The sequence below is a fragment of the Oncorhynchus kisutch genome, unplaced genomic scaffold, assembly GCF_002021735.2.
Source record: "Oncorhynchus kisutch isolate 150728-3 unplaced genomic scaffold, Okis_V2 Okis02a-Okis13b_hom, whole genome shotgun sequence".
NCBI classification, from domain to species: Eukaryota; Metazoa; Chordata; class Actinopteri; order Salmoniformes; family Salmonidae; genus Oncorhynchus; species Oncorhynchus kisutch.
The window spans coordinates 3777860-3793707 of NW_022261979.1; the positions used below are offsets into that span (position 1 = coordinate 3777860).

Below are 15848 nucleotides of genomic sequence, written 5' to 3' on the forward strand. Positions count from 1 at the left end.
TATGAAACACTGTAGACTGTTTTCAGCAAGTTGCAACATTGAAATGCAGAAATAAGCACTTTTCCATAAACAAGCTCTAAATCATGTTTGATGCACTCTGGATGTCCAATTTTTGCTGTGCTGTGTCTAGTTGAGATGAAATGAACACCGTGGACAGTTTTCAGCAAGTTGCAACATTGAAATGCAGAGAAATAAGCACTTTTCCATAAACAAGCTCTAAATCATGTTGATGCACTCTGGATGTCCAATTTTTGCTGTGCTGTGTCTAGGTTGAGATGAAATGAACACCGTGGACAGTTTTCAGCAAGTTGCAACATTGAAATGCAGAAATAAGCACTTTTCCATAAACAAGCTCTAAATCATGTTTGAAGCACTCTGGATAAAAAAATGTTTTGTTATGTTTATTTGAGATGTATGAAAACACTGTGGACTGTTTTCAGCAAGTTACAACATTGAAATGCAGAAATAAGCACTTTTCCATAAACAAGCTCTAAATCATGTTTGATGCACTCTGGAGTCCAATTTTTGCTGTGCTGTGTCTAGTTGAGATGAAATGAACACCGTGGACAGTTTTCAGCAAGTTGCAACATTGAAATGCAGAAATAAGCACTTTTCCATAAACAAGCTCTAAATCATGTTTGAAGCACTCTGGATAAAAAATGTTTTTGTTATGTTATTCGAGATGTTATGAAACACTGTATGCTGTAGTTTTCAGCAAGTTACACATGAAATGCAGAACAGAAATAAGCACTTTTCCATAAACAAGCTCTAAATCATGTTTGATGCACTCTGGATGTCCAATTTTTGCTGTGCTGTGTCTAGTTGAGATTGAATGAACACCGTGGACAGTTTTCAGCAAGTTGCAACATTGAAATGCAGAAATAAGCACTTTTCCATAAACAAGCTCTAAATCATGTTTGATGCACTCTGGATGTCCAATTTTGCTGCTGTGCTGTGTCTATTTGAGATGAAATGAACGCGTGGACAGTTTTCAGCAAGTTGCAAATTGAAATGCAGAAATAAGCACTTTTCCATAAACAAGCTCTAAATCATGTTTGAGCACTCTGGATAAAAAAAGTTTTTGTTATGTTTATTGAGATGTTATGAAAACACTGTAGATTTTTCAGCAAGTTACAACATTGAAATGCAGAAATAAGCACTTTTCCATAAACAAGCTCTAAATCATGTTTTGATGCACTCTGGATGTCCAATTTTTGCTGTGCTGTGTCTAGTTGAGATGAAATGAACGCCGTGGACAGTTTTCAGCAAGTTGCAACATTGAAATGCAGAAATAAGCACTTTTCCATAATAAACAAGCTAAATCATGTTTGATGCACTCTGGATGTCCAATTTTTGCTGTGCTGTGTCTATTTGAGATGAAATGAAAACACGTGGACAGTTTTCAGCAAGTTGCAACATTGAAATGCAGAAATAAGCACTTTTCCATAAACAAGCTCTAAATCATGTTTGAAGCACTCTGGATAAAAAATTTTGTTTATGTTTATTGAGATGTTATGAAAACACTGTAGACTGTTTTCTTCAAGCAATTACAACATTGAAATGCAGAAATAAGCACTTTTCCATAAACAAGCTCTAAATCATGTTTGATGCACTCTGGATGTCCAATTTTTGCTGTGCTGTGTCTAGTTGAGATGAAATGAACGCCGTGGACAGTTTTCAGCAAGTTGCAACATTGAAATGCAGAAATAAGCACTTTTCCATAAAAAGCTCTAAATCATGTTTGATGCACTCTGGATGTCCAATTTTGCTGTGCTGTGTCTATTGAGATGAAATGAACACTGTGGACAGTTTTCAGCAAGTTGCAACATTGAATGCAGAAATAAGCACTTTCCATAAACAAGCTCTAAATCATGTTTGATGCACTCTGGATGAAAAATTTTTTGGGTATGTTTATTTGAGATGTTTGAAAACACTGGGACAGTTTTCAGCAAGTTGCAACATTGAAATGAAGAAATAAGCACTTTTCCATAAACAAGCTCTAAATCATGTTTGATGCACTCTGGATGTCCAATTTTTGTGTGCTGTGTCTAGTTGAGATGAAATGAACACGTGGACAGTTTTTCAGCAAGTTGCAACATTGAAATGCAGAAATAAGCATTTTCCCATAAACAAGCTCTAAATCATGTTTGATGCACTCTGGATGTCCAATTTTTGCTGTGCTGTGTCTAGGTTGAGATGAAATGAACGCGTGGACAGTTTTCAGCAAGTTGCAACATTGAAATGCAGAAATAAGCACTTTTCCATAAACAAGCTCTAAATCATGTTGATGCACTCTGGATGATAAAAATTGTTCTGTTGTTTATTTGAGATGTAAATGAACACTGTAGACAGTTTTCAGCAAGTTGCAACATTGAAATGCAGAAATAACACTTTTCCATAAACAAGCTCTAAATCATGTTTGATGCACTCTGGATGTCCAATTTTGCTGCTGTTGTGTCTAGTTGAGATGAAATGAACCGTGTGGACAGTTTTCAGCAAGTTGCAACATTGAAATGCAGAATAAGCACTTTTCCATAAACAAGCTCTAAATCATGTTTGATGCACTCTGGATGTCAATTTTGCTGTGCTGTGTCTAGGTTGAGATGAAATGAACGCCGTGGACAGTTTTTCAGCAAGTTGCAACATTGAATGGCAGAAATAAGCACTTTCATCAAACAGCGCTCTAAACCATCATGTTTGAAGCACTCTGGATTCCAAAAAGTTTTGTTATGTATTTGAGATGTATGAAAAACATGTAGATTGTTTTCAGCAAGGTTACAACATTCAATTTGAACATATCCTCAACACCGTTCAATCTTTCATTACATGTAACGCCTCTAAATAGCATCGATGGGTTGCTAGGGTAACAGTCAGGGTCCTTTCTAGAAAAAGAGCATAATTCAATAGAAACGCCAGATTCCGGAAGGTAACTAAGTAATAGCATATCATGGCAACAGTTCGACTTGGTTAAAAACAACAACATCAACAACGTGGAGGCAGTAGCATCCAACACACTTTCTTAGGCTAAGCATCTGATCAAGTACCTGACACACATACCCTGTATGTTACACATGTAACCAGAACATTGCACTATTCAACACAGTAGTAACTATCTGACAAACTTATCTGACAGTGGTACTCAGACTTCTCTGCTAGTCCATCCATCAGTCACAAGCACACATACAAGATAATCATCCCAATGGCATTTACCCATAAGGCTCTGGTCAAAAGTAGTGGCCTTTATAGAGGAAAATGTTCTATTTGAGACACAGACATAGTCACAGAGGTGACGTTAGGGAGGGTCACAGAGGTGACGGTCTGAGGCTCATGTCCCGTTGCTGTGTCACCACAGTGACCCGGTGTGGGTGTCGGTCTAACAGAGGTATGACATCACATAAACTCCACACGGGTTAATGCTGCATGAATTGCAAATCTCCCTTTTAACTAAAGTACAAATTTAACATAAAATAAAAACATAAAAAACATGAGACAGAAATAGAAGACAAACCCAGAGAACACATATTAGTTAAAAAGGTCTATAAAAATACTACTATAGCTACGGGTAGAAGAAGAGCAGCCCTGCAGGCCTCCGAGGGTTTCTCTTCAGAGGTTTCTCTTCAGAGGTTTCCCTTCAGAGGTTCCTCTCCAGAGGTTCCTCTCCAGAGGTTCCTCTCCAGAGGTTCCTCTCCAGAGGTTTCTCTCCAGAGGTTCCTCTCCAGAGGTTTCTCCCAGAGGTTTCTCTCCAGAGGTTTCTCTCCAGAAGTTTCCCTCCGGAAGTTTTCCTCCAGAGGTTTTCCTCAGAGGTTTCTCTCCAGAAGTTTCCCCTCCAGAAATTTTCCTCTAGAGGTTTCCCTCCAGAGGTTTTCCTCCAGAGGTTTCTCTGGACCCGGTCCTGGAGATGGAGGCAGTGTGTGGATGCCGCCCGTCCCGTACTGACAGACAGACAGCCCTCAGAGAGCCGGGAAGGGGGGTTAGACCAGGATGGGGTTGGGGGCTGGGGGGCTGGGGGGTACAAGTTGGGGCTGGGGTTACGGACTGGGGTAGGGGGGCTGGGGGGTACAGACTGGGGGGGGGGGGGGGTACTGTAGTCCCTCTCTGTCTTGTCTCTAGTGGATGGGGGTGATGTCTGTACGGTGGTTGGGCAGGCCGTGCACAGTGCTGCCCCCTACAGCTGTGCTGGAGGTGGTGATGTTGTTGTGCTGGATGACCTGCTGCTGGGAGCAGGCTGAGGCCGGGCTGCCTGCTGGACTACTGTCTGGACCTGAGGGGAGGAGGACAACACACAGGGTGAGAGGACAATTGGTGTGTGTGTGTGTGTGTGGTGTGTGTGTGTGTGGTTGTGTGTGTGTGTGTGTGTGTGTGTGTGGGTGTGTTGTGTGTGTGTGTGTGTGTGTGTGTGTGTGTGTGTGTGTGTGTGTGTTGTGTGTGTGTGTTGTGTGTGTGTGTGTGTGTGTGTGTGTGTGTGTGTGTGTGTGTGTATCAACATGAATGTGTGTGTAGTGAACATGAAACCCTCAATAGAACAACTCTCTCTAGATGTCTGTTTATCTAAACAAACACGGTCCAACAGTTAAAAACCTCTTAATTTTCACCAATATAGAATTGTTACATTTCTATGAACAGTATAAACCACTGAACGTTGTGTTTTCCAACCAAACATGTATCATATCCTCCTTTCAGACCAACAGAATGAGGCGTGTTGAAAGCGCCTCGGCTTCGGCATGTTTGTTGTCTGTCTGAAAGGTTACACTGCAGCTTTTTAAAAGCCTCCACGAAACCTTTAGTTTTGAAGCACCACTGAACGGGCTGCCGCTTCTGAAGCCGGGCTAACATCCATCACTAGGCAACTAGAACTGTCAATCAAATGATCTCCATACTCAGACCACTCGCTCCTAAGAAAAGTACTTTGAAGTTTGTTAAAGTTTGTTAAGTGCATTAGTAGAAAGAAAAACACATCTACCATAAAAAACTAATGTTTGTATTTTTATTTAACCAAGTCAGTTAAGAACAAATTCTTATTTTCAGGAACAGTGGGTTGACTGCCTTGTTCAGGGGCAGAACCACAGATTTTTACCATGTCAGCTTGAGGATTCGATCTTGCAACCCTTCGGTACAAGTCCAACTCTCTAACCACTAGGCTACCTGCCGCCCCATCAATCAATGTTTATTGTTGTCAGGGAAACAATAGAACATTCTATGCCGAAGCAGAATTCTACTGTCTGAAAAGGTAGACGCTTTGTACATTGTCTGAAAGGTTATCAGTTATCCACCCGTTACTGTAGCTGCATCCTATGTATGAAAAGGGTCAAATAAACATGCATTTTAAAACCTTTTTATCCCTTTGAAAACATGCTTGATACATTTTCACAACATACTAGGAGTGACATCTGTACACAGACAGACTGGGCTAATCAATGCAAGTCTCCCAGTCAGTCAGCCCAGTCTACTCACCCTCTAAACAAGGAGCCAGTGAGACATCTGTACACAGACAGACTGGGCTTATCAATGCAAGTCTCCCAGTCAGTCAGCCCAGTCTACTCACCCTCTAAACAAGGAGCCAGTGAGACATCTGTACACAGACAGACTGGGCTTATCAATGCAAGTCTCTCCCAGTCAGTCAGCCCAGTCTACTCACCCTCTAAACAAGGAGCCAGTGAGACATCTGTACACAGACAGACTGGGCTTATCAATGCAAGTCTCTCCCAGTCAGTCAGCCCAGTCTACTCACCCTCTAAACAAGGAGCCAGTGAGACATCTGTACACAGACAGACTGGGCTTATCAATGCAAGTCTCTCCCAGTCAGTCAGCCCAGTCTACTCACCCTCTAAACAAGGAGCCAGTGAGACATCTGTACACAGACAGACTGGGCTTATCAATGCAAGTCTCTCCCAGTCAGTCAGCCCAGTCTACTCACCCTCTAAACAAGGAGCCAGTGAGACATCTGTACACAGACAGACTGGGCTTATCAATGCAAGTCTCTCCCAGTCAGTCAGCCCAGTCTACTCACCCTCTAAACAAGGAGCCAGTGAGACATCTGTACACAGACAGACTGGGCTTATCAATGCAAGTCTCTCCCAGTCAGTCAGCCCAGTCTACTCACCCTCTAAACAAGGAGCCAGTGAGACATCTGTACACAGACAGACTGGGCTTATCAATGCAAGTCTCTCCCAGTCAGTCAGCCCAGTCTACTCACCCTCTAAACAAGGAGCCAGTGAGACATCTGTACACAGACAGACTGGGCTTATCAATGCAAGTCTCTCCCAGTCAGTCAGCCCAGTCTACTCACCCTCTAAACAAGGAGCCAGTGAGACATCTGTACACAGACAGACTGGGCTTATCAATGCAAGTCTCTCCCAGTCAGTCAGCCCAGTCTACTCACCCTCTAAACAAGGAGCCAGTGAGACATCTGTACACAGACAGACTGGGCTTATCAATGCAAGTCTCTCCCAGTCAGTCAGCCCAGTCTACTCACCCTCTAAACAAGGAGCCAGTGAGACATCTGTACACAGACAGACTGGGCTTATCAATGCAAGTCTCTCCCAGTCAGTCAGCCCAGTCTACTCACCCTCTAAACAAGGAGCCAGTGAGAGCAGGGCAGTGTGAGGGGAAGTGAGCCTGCTTTTCTCCTGCCTGTCTGCTGAAGCCTCACAGCACAGGGAGGGCCTTCTGCCTTCTCCTAATTACATGGAAATGTCACTCCTATCCATATCAGAGGGTGGGGTCCTGATGTCATACTCTGCTGCTGTGGAACAGTCCAATAACCAGCAGGGGGACTGGGACCAGCGGGACCAGCAGGGGGACTGGGACCAGTGGGACCAGCAGGACTGGACATGGGAGTCTGGACGCCGGTCGGCAGTCTGTGACATCTTTTTTCAGTGGAATCTCTGCAGCGACCTGTGGTTTAGTTCTATGACTCCAGTCCACTTCTGATGGAAAAACAGGCCTCATATTCTGGGGTTGTAATGACCAGTACCAGACTTCCAGGCCGGGTGGTATCCTAGTGCCTCTCTCCCCCACATCCATGAAACAGCGTGGCTCCTGCCAGCATCCGTACACCCTGTGTGATACACATGGCAGGATCCATATGTCCTCATAGTGCGGTGAGTGTGGGACAGGATGTCTTGACTGTCACAACCCTGGACTGGGCACCCTAACCTCAGGACTGATTCTAACTCATACACACAGACACTGTATGGCTGGAGAACTGGGAAGGTTCTCTATGCAGGTTTAGCTGTATACTAGTGATACGGCACAGGGATGAGTGAGTGTGTGTTTCGGGGTTTTGTGTGTGTGTGTGTGTGTGTGTGTGTGTGTGTGTGTGTGTGTGTGTGTGTGTGTGTGTGTGTGTGTGTGTGTGTGTGTGTGTGTGTGTGTGTGTGTGTGTGTGTGTGTGTGTGTGTGTGTGTGTGTGTGTGTGTGTGTGTGTGTGTGTGTGTGTGTGTGTGTGTGTGTGTGTGTGTGTGCGTGCGTGCGTGCGTGTGTGTGTGCGTGTGTGCAAACAAGCTACTCACTGAGGTAACCTTGGGAGTCTTTCTGCAGAGTGGTGATGGGGCAGTCTTTATGGGTGAGGAGGAGCTGCTTGAGTTGGGTCACCTCGTTCTTCAGCATGGTCACCTCATTCTGACAACAAGCAATCAATCAAATGTGTTTAATAAATCCCCTTTTACATCAGCAGCTTCCACAAAGTGCTTTACAGCTACCCACCCGACACACATTTTGAGCACAATAAGAGAGATTTACTGTTAGCTGGACTGAGTGATTATCTTTGCTTGGTGAATAAATTCAGCTTTTTTTCGTTGTTGAATAGATCCTTGATAAAGGCACATTTTTTACAAAAGGAAAATAGCTTGTTTAAGCCTCACTGCAAAACTCACAATAAACATTCTGCATCGATATTGCGATTAAGTGTATTATCATTGCTAAAACCATGTACAATTACAGGATTAAGATTTCAATCTTAATTGGAATTTAATAAAACTATGACAAATAAATTAACCAGCTCGTTGTTAGGAAGGCCCCTACGGAACAACAGACTGAACTACAACAAGCCCCTACGGAACAACAGACTGAACTACAACAAGCCCCTACGGAACAACAGACTGAACTACAACAAGCCCCTACGGAACAACAGACTGAACTACAACAAGCTCCTACGGAACAACAGACTGAACTACAACGAGCCCCTACGGAACAACAGACTGAACTACAACAAGCCCCTACGGAACAACAGACTGAACTACAACAAGCCCCTACGGAACAACAGACTGAACTACAACAAGCCCCTACGGAACAACAGACTGAACTACAACGAGCCTCTACGGAACAACAGACTGAACTACAACAAGCCCCTACGGAACAACAGACTGAACTACAACAAGCCCCTACGGAACAACAGACTGAACTACAACAAGCCCCTACGGAACAACAGACTGAACTACAACAAGCCCCTACGGAACAACAGACTGAACTACAACAAGCCCCTACGGAACAACAGACTGAACTACAACAAGCCCCTACGGAACAACAGACTGAACTACAACAAGCCCCTACGGAACAACAGACTGAACTACAACAAGCCCCTACGGAACAACAGACTGAACTACAACAAGCCCCTACGGAACAACAGACTGAACTACAACAAGCCCTTACGGAACAACAGACTGAACTACAACAAGCCCCTACGGAACAACAGACTGAACTACAACAAGCCCCTACGGAACAACAGACTGAACTACAACAAGCCGCTACGGAACAACAGACTGAACTACAACGAGCCCCAACGGAACAACAGACTGAACTACAAACAAGCCCCTACGGAACAACAGACTGAACTACAACGAGCCCAACGGAACAACAGACTGAACTACAACGAGCCCCTACGGAACAACAGACTGAACTACAACAAGCCCCTACGGAACAACAGACTGAACTACAACAAGCCCCTACGGAACAACAGACTGAACTACAACAAGCCCCTACGGAACAACAGACTGAACTACAACAAGCCCCTACGGAACAACAGACTGAACTACAACAAGCCCCTACGGAACAACAGACTGAACTACAACAAGCCCCTACGGAACAACAGACTGAACTACAACAAGCCCTTACGGAACAACAGACTGAACTACAACAAGCCCCTACGGAACAACAGACTGAACTACAACAAGCCCCTACGGAACAACAGACTGAACTACAACAAGCCGCTACGGAACAACAGACTGAACTACAACGAGCCCCAACGGAACAACAGACTGAACTACAACAAGCCCCTACGGAACAACAGACTGAACTACAACGAGCCCCAACGGAACAACAGACTGAACTACAACGAGCCCCTACGGAACAACAGACTGAACTACAACAAGCCCCTACGGAACAACAGACTGAACTACAACAAGCTCCTACGGAACAACAGACTGAACTACAACAAGCCCCTACGGAACAACAGACTGAACTACCAACAAGCCCCTACGGAACAACAGACTGAACTACAACAAGCTCCTACGGAACAACAGACTGAACTACAACAAGCCCCTACGGAACAACAGACTGATCTACAACAAGCCCCTACGGAACAACAGACTGAACTACAACAAGCCCCTACGGAACAACAGACTGAACTACAACAAGCCCCTACGGAACAACAGACTGAACTACAACAAGCCGCTACGGAACAACAGACTGAACTACAACGAGCCCCAACGGAACAACAGACTGAACTACAACGAGCCCCTACGGAACAACAGACTGAACTACAACAAGCCCCTACGGAACAACAGACTGAACTACAACAAGCTCCTACGGAACAACAGACTGAACTACAACAAGCCCCTACGGAACAACAGACTGAACTACAACAAGCCCCTACGGAACAACAGACTGAACTACAACAAGCTCCTACGGAACAACAGACTGAACTACAACAAGCCCCTACGGAACAACAAACTGAACTACAACAAGCCCCTACGGAACAACAGACTGAACTACAACAAGCCCCTACGGAACAACAAACTGAACTACAACAAGCCCCTATAACTATAACAAGGGAGAGTGACAGTATGTCTGAGTTTAGTGGAGCAGTTCTCCTCCCAGGCTAAAAGAACATCAAACACATTGAAAGTGTTTGGTCTTCATGATCTGAACTATAGACAAGCAGAGACGTAAGGATGAAAGGAAAACAACTATTGGTAGAGTTGGAGAAAGAAAGAAGGTCTGGGTTGGAGATGGGTGCTACCTAACTTTTACAAGAGTTGAGCAGCATTCAATTCAATTCACTAAACTTTATTTAGAATGCTGTACACAGTGGTGCAGGCACGAACAGATGGAGCTCTAGGGGTGCTGGAGCATCTGGCCTTTTGCCCTCTTAGGGAAAAAAATGTCTCTTTTGATTCAAATCTAATTTTATTGGTCACATACACATATTTAGCAGATGTTATTGCAGGTGTAGTGAAATGCAGTTTTTTCAAACAAATGACTTTTTATGAAATGTTTAGTGTCTTTTCAGGGAAGGGGGCAGCTGCAGGTCGCCCCTGTCAGTAGCAGAACAAGTGTTTTCACTCTGAGCACCTGCCCCATCAAAGGTGTGTGGCCCTGCAGTGGAGAACTTATTTACTACATCTCCCTGCTTTTTGAACATAAAAGTCTAATGTGAAGACCTACAACACGTCCCAAATAGCACCATATTCCCTATATAAGCTCACTACTTTTGACCAGAGCTCTATGAGCCCTATGGGCCCTGGTCAAAAGTAGTGCATTAAATAGGGACTAGGGTGCCATTTGCGACAACCATCTCGTCCACATATATCCTACCAGAAGCTGCATGTTGGTCTGGGTCAGCTCTTCAGCCTTCTTCTCCAGCGACACCACCCATACTTTCCTCTTCTGTCTGCATCGCGTGGCCGCTGCTCGGTTTCTCTCCAGAAACTTCCGCCGCCGTTCGTCAGGGTCCTCGTCTACCGTCCGCCTGCGGCGCCCACCGCTAGGGGTCGGAGACTGCATCGTCTGGCTCGGCTGCATCTGCTGGGCCGCCGGCGACAACTAGAGAGAGAGAGAGAGAGAGAGACAGACAGACAGACAGACAGAGAGAGAACGAGGTCACACACACAAATGGAAAGGGAAAGGGGAAAGGGGTACACCTAGTCAGTTGTACAACTGAATGCCTTCAACTGAAATGTGTCTTCTGCATTTACAGGTCACTAAGAAGGACTTCAACTATGTCTCATTTCCATGTTTCATCTACCCTAACATCTCGTGAAAGTCTTCACCTAGCTGAATTGGTTGTACCCTCCTGGTTCTTACTTCTACTCTGTTTAAGGTCACTATTCACAGTCCCTACTCTACCTGTTTAAGGTCACTATTCACAGTCCCTACTCTATCTGTTTAAAGTCACTATTCACAGTCCCTACTCTACCTGTTTAAAGTCACTATTCACAGTCCCTACTCTGCCTGTTTAAAGTCACTATTCACAGTCCCTACTCTATCTGTTTAAGGTCACTATTCACAGTCCCTACTCTGCCTGTTTAAAGTCACTATTCACAGTCCCTACTCTGCCTGTATAAAGTCACTATTCACAGTCCCTACTCTGCCTGTTTAAAGTCACTATTCACAGTCCCTACTCTGCCTGTTTAAAGTCACTATTCACAGTCCCTACTCTGCCTGTTTAAAGTCACTATTCACAGTCCCTACTCTGCCTGTTTAAAGTCACTATTCACAGTCCCTACTCTACCTGTTTAAGGTCACTATTCACAGTCCCTACTCTATCTGTTTAAAGTCACTATTCACAGTCCCTACTCTACCTGTTTAAAGTCACTATTCACAGTCCCTACTCTGCCTGTTTAAAGTCACTATTCACAGTCCCTACTCTATCTGTTTAAGGTCACTATTCACAGTCCCTACTCTGCCTGTTTAAAGTCACTATTCACAGTCCCTACTCTGCCTGTATAAAGTCACTATTCACAGTCCCTACTCTGCCTGTTTAAAGTCACTATTCACAGTCCCTACTCTGCCTGTTTAAAGTCACTATTCACAGTCCCTACTCTGCCTGTTTAAAGTCACTATTCACAGTCCCTACTCTGCCTGTTTAAAGTCACTATTCACAGTCCCTACTCTGCCTGTTTAAAGTCACTATTCACAGTCCCTACTCTACCTGTGTAAAGTCACTATTCACAGTCCCTACTCTGCCTGTTTAAAGTCACTATTCACAGTCCCTACTCTACCTGTGTAAAGTCACTATTCACAGTCCCTACTCTACCTGTTTAAAGACACTATTCACAGTCCCTACTTTTCCTTGTTAATATCACTATTCACAGTCCCTACTCTACCTGTGTAAAGTCACTATTCACAGTCCCTACTCTACCTGTTTAAAGTCACTATTCACAGTCCCTTCTCTACCTGTGTAAAGTCACTATTCACAGTCCCTACTCTACCTGTTTAAAGTCACTATTCACAGTCCCTACTTTTCCTTGTTAATATCACTATTCACAGTCCCTACTCTACCTGTTTAAAATCACTATTCACAGTCCCTACTCTGCCTCTTTAAAATCACTATTCACAGTCCCTACTCTACCTGTTTGAAATTACTATTCACAGCCACTTCCCTAAAAACAAAATTATGCCTATGCCACGTGCCCTCCCCCTGCCCACCACTTCTTCCCCATCTGAGGGTGTCAGTCACTCAGTCAGTCAGTCAGTCAGCCAGTCAGTCAGGAGTAGGTGGGTGGGTGGGTGAGTGAGTAACTGGACTGATTTACAGAGCAGTCCTGCCCGCCTTGTTAAAGAAGTGTCAGGACAGCGTTTTCCACCGCCCACCTCCACTCAGCCTCACAGACACACAGTCAGAAAGAGCCTGCTTTGCTTTCTTAAACCCCTCAGTATGCCCACTGACTGGTCCTGACATATACTTGGCATGGGTCAAGTGCTTTCAGTCCTCAGATCATTAGCGTTTTCAGGAGGATGGTGGAAAATACAAGTTGCTCTGATGACGGCTGTGTATACAGCCAGTGTTGTTGTAATGTTTTAACGGTACAGAAGGAGATCTTTGGAACATACATGGGGGGTCCTAATGGCTCAACAGTCAAATATACATTAAGGGTCTTAGTTAACCTTTGGCCTTATTGTAATTTACATCACTAACTTCCATGTCAACATCACAACATCAGTCCTGGGACAAATGTTTGAATCAATGTCAAATATAGGTGAAAACCAAAGACAATAACAATATGTATTGTTAGTTGATGCTCAGCTGTGTGTTCTGTCAGCTCTCCATGACTAGTGCTAATAACCCAGGCCAGTCGTATAGGTCTGTACATTATCCTAAACATGCAACACCTGGAACATGTTGTGACCACTGGACTGACTGACTGAAGCCCTGGTCTGTACATTATCCTAAACATGCAACACCTGGAACATGTTGTGACCACTGGACTGACTGACTGAAGCCCTGGTCTGTACATTATCCTAAACATGCAACACCTGGAACATGTTGTGACCACTGGACTGACTGACTGACTGAAGCTCTGGTCTGTACATTATCCTAACCCTACAACACCTGGAACATGTTGTGACCACTGGACTGACTGACTGAAGCCCTGGTCTGTACATTATCCTAACCCTACAACACCTGGAACATGTTGTGACCACTGGACTGACTGACTGAAGCCCTGGTCTGTACATTATCCTAACCCTACAACACCTGGAACATGTTGTGACCACTGGACTGACTGACTGAAGCCCTGGTCTGTACATTATCCTAACCCTACAACACCTGGAACATGTTGTGACCACTGGACTGGCTGACTGAAGACCTGGTCTGTACATTATCCTAACCCTACAACACCTGGAACATGTGACCACTGGACTGACTGACTGAAGCCCAGTATATATGTTATGGCAACCTAACAGAGTAAAGGCCTAAACTCCCCAAATGAGTGTGTGTGAGGTATTTAAGTTTAAGGGTGAAGCTCTGGAGTCCTGTTTCCAAACAAGCCCTTTACACCGGCAGTTTACAACCTCCAACTGACCCTCCTGACCACTGAGACTGATCTGCAGCTGGAAAATGGAAAAACTGAACTTTGTGTCTGTTGCCAGGTAACTAACCTCTTCTTGGCAGTATGGCCACGGCACACGGCTGAAGGAAAATGTGTCTGACCAGCCCCGGGACTTTACAGTGAATTTGAAATGTCATTTCCTCTACTGCATTTAAACCAAACCACTAATGGTTGTCTGTCTACCAGACTGTTAAAGTACAGGACTGAACTGTTATGGTTTGGGTTAAAGTAGGTGCTTTTGGCTTCACATGTGGTTTTAGTAGGTACTTGACATGCTTTGGTTTTGTGACAAACCTTCATAAACCTCTGTCTATACATGAACGGTTGTGATATTTACCTTCCTCTACCTCTGGCTCCGGTACCTATGCTAGGGGAAAGAATCACTTGTGAGTGCTAACCTGTGAATGTGACCCTGGTCCAGAGTGAAGTGCAGGGTGGGGTGACGTCTGGTGTGAGTGTCCAGGGTGGAGGTGAGGCGGGGGTGAGGTCTGGTGTGGGTGTCCAGGGTGGAGGTGAGGTGGGGGTGAGGTCTGGTGTGGGTGTCCAGGGTGGAGGTGAGGCGGGTGGGAGTTGTGATGGGGGTTGTGGCCCTGTGGGTGGTGGTGCCCGCCCTGGCTGTGGCCGCTGTGGTGATGGTGGTGCTGGTAGGCGTGGCTGTGGGGCGGAGCCGGCAGGTGCTGGTGAGGGTGAGGGTGGGAGGGGTGAAGGTGGTGGTGGCCGCCCCCCTGCTCCTGCTGCTGCCGCGATGACATCATTTCCATCATGTGACCCATGCTGTTCATGTTGCCGTTGGCGATGGCTCCCGGGTGGTGTGCTAGTGCCGCCTTCAGCCTCTGTATGGAGAAGAACAACAACATGTTTCTATCATTCACTGGGATTAGGGACAGGAGTTCTTCCTGGTTACTATTCCAGACCATAGAGTTAAATGATTCATCTCTTTAGGCTTTGTCTGTTTGACAGTCTATCATTGAGTTAACTGGAAACAGGTACTGTAGGTTATTTGAAAGTGTGTTGACTATTGACTGTGAGACGATACACTGCTGCATTCATCTTTATACTGTACATCCACATGTCACGGCTGAGGTACAAACCAGAGCTGAGCCTTGACAGCCCTCACCCTCTCTCTCTCTCTCTCTCTCTCTCTCTCTACTGCATTCTTACTTTCGCTCGCTCGCTCCCTTCCCTCTGCCTTCCTCTCTCTCTATCACTTTCTCTCAGTTTAGACAGTGATCTCTGCCTGCCTGCCTGCCTGCCTGCCTGCCTGCCTGCCTGCCTGCCTGCCTGCCTGCCTGCCTGCCTGCCTGCCTGCCTGCCTGCCTGCCTGCCTGCCTGCCTGCCTGCCTGCCTGCCTGCCTGCCTGCCTGCCTGCCTGTCTGTCTGTCTGTCTGTCTGTCTGTCTGTCTGTTCTATGTTTACTCATGGGGGCAGGTTTGTTGCTTTAACCGTGTGGTCTACTTAAGACTGAGAGGCTCTGAGAACTGGCCAAGATCTGAGACCAGAGAGAGAGAGAGGATGAGAGAGAGGGGACAGTGAGTGAGTGAGTGAGTGAGTGAGTGAGTGAGTGAGTGAGTGAGTGAGTGAGTGAGTGAGTGAGTGAGTGAGTGAGTGAGTGAGTGAGTGAGTGAGTGAGTGAGTGAGTGAGTGAGTGAGTGAGTGAGTGAGTGAGTGAGTGAGTGAGAGAGAGAGAGAGAGAGAGAGAGAGGAGACAGTGAGAGAGGCAGAGAGATGGGGGGAGAGAGAGAGGGCTTTTCAAGGTGCTCTTGTATTCCTGGTGTTTACCAGTCCCACCACACCACTCCT

At 45.5% G+C, this 15848-nt stretch overlaps 1 protein-coding gene across 2 annotated transcripts in view; it reads right to left on the minus strand.

The window, feature by feature from the left end:
• Nucleotides 1-4106: 4106 nt before the first annotated feature.
• The window catches only part of creb5b (cAMP responsive element binding protein 5b), an 87567-nt gene continuing 75825 nt past the window's right edge, over nt 4107-15848 (minus strand). For both annotated transcript variants that reach the window (XM_031812173.1, XM_031812172.1), the window contains exons 8-11: nt 14447-14881; nt 10813-11040; nt 7512-7620; nt 4107-4261 (exon numbers count right to left, since the gene is read on the minus strand). In XM_031812173.1, the coding sequence (XP_031668033.1) occupies nt 4107-4261; nt 7512-7620; nt 10813-11040; nt 14447-14881 (927 nt within the window). The remainder of the gene's footprint in view (nt 4262-7511; nt 7621-10812; nt 11041-14446; nt 14882-15848) is intronic.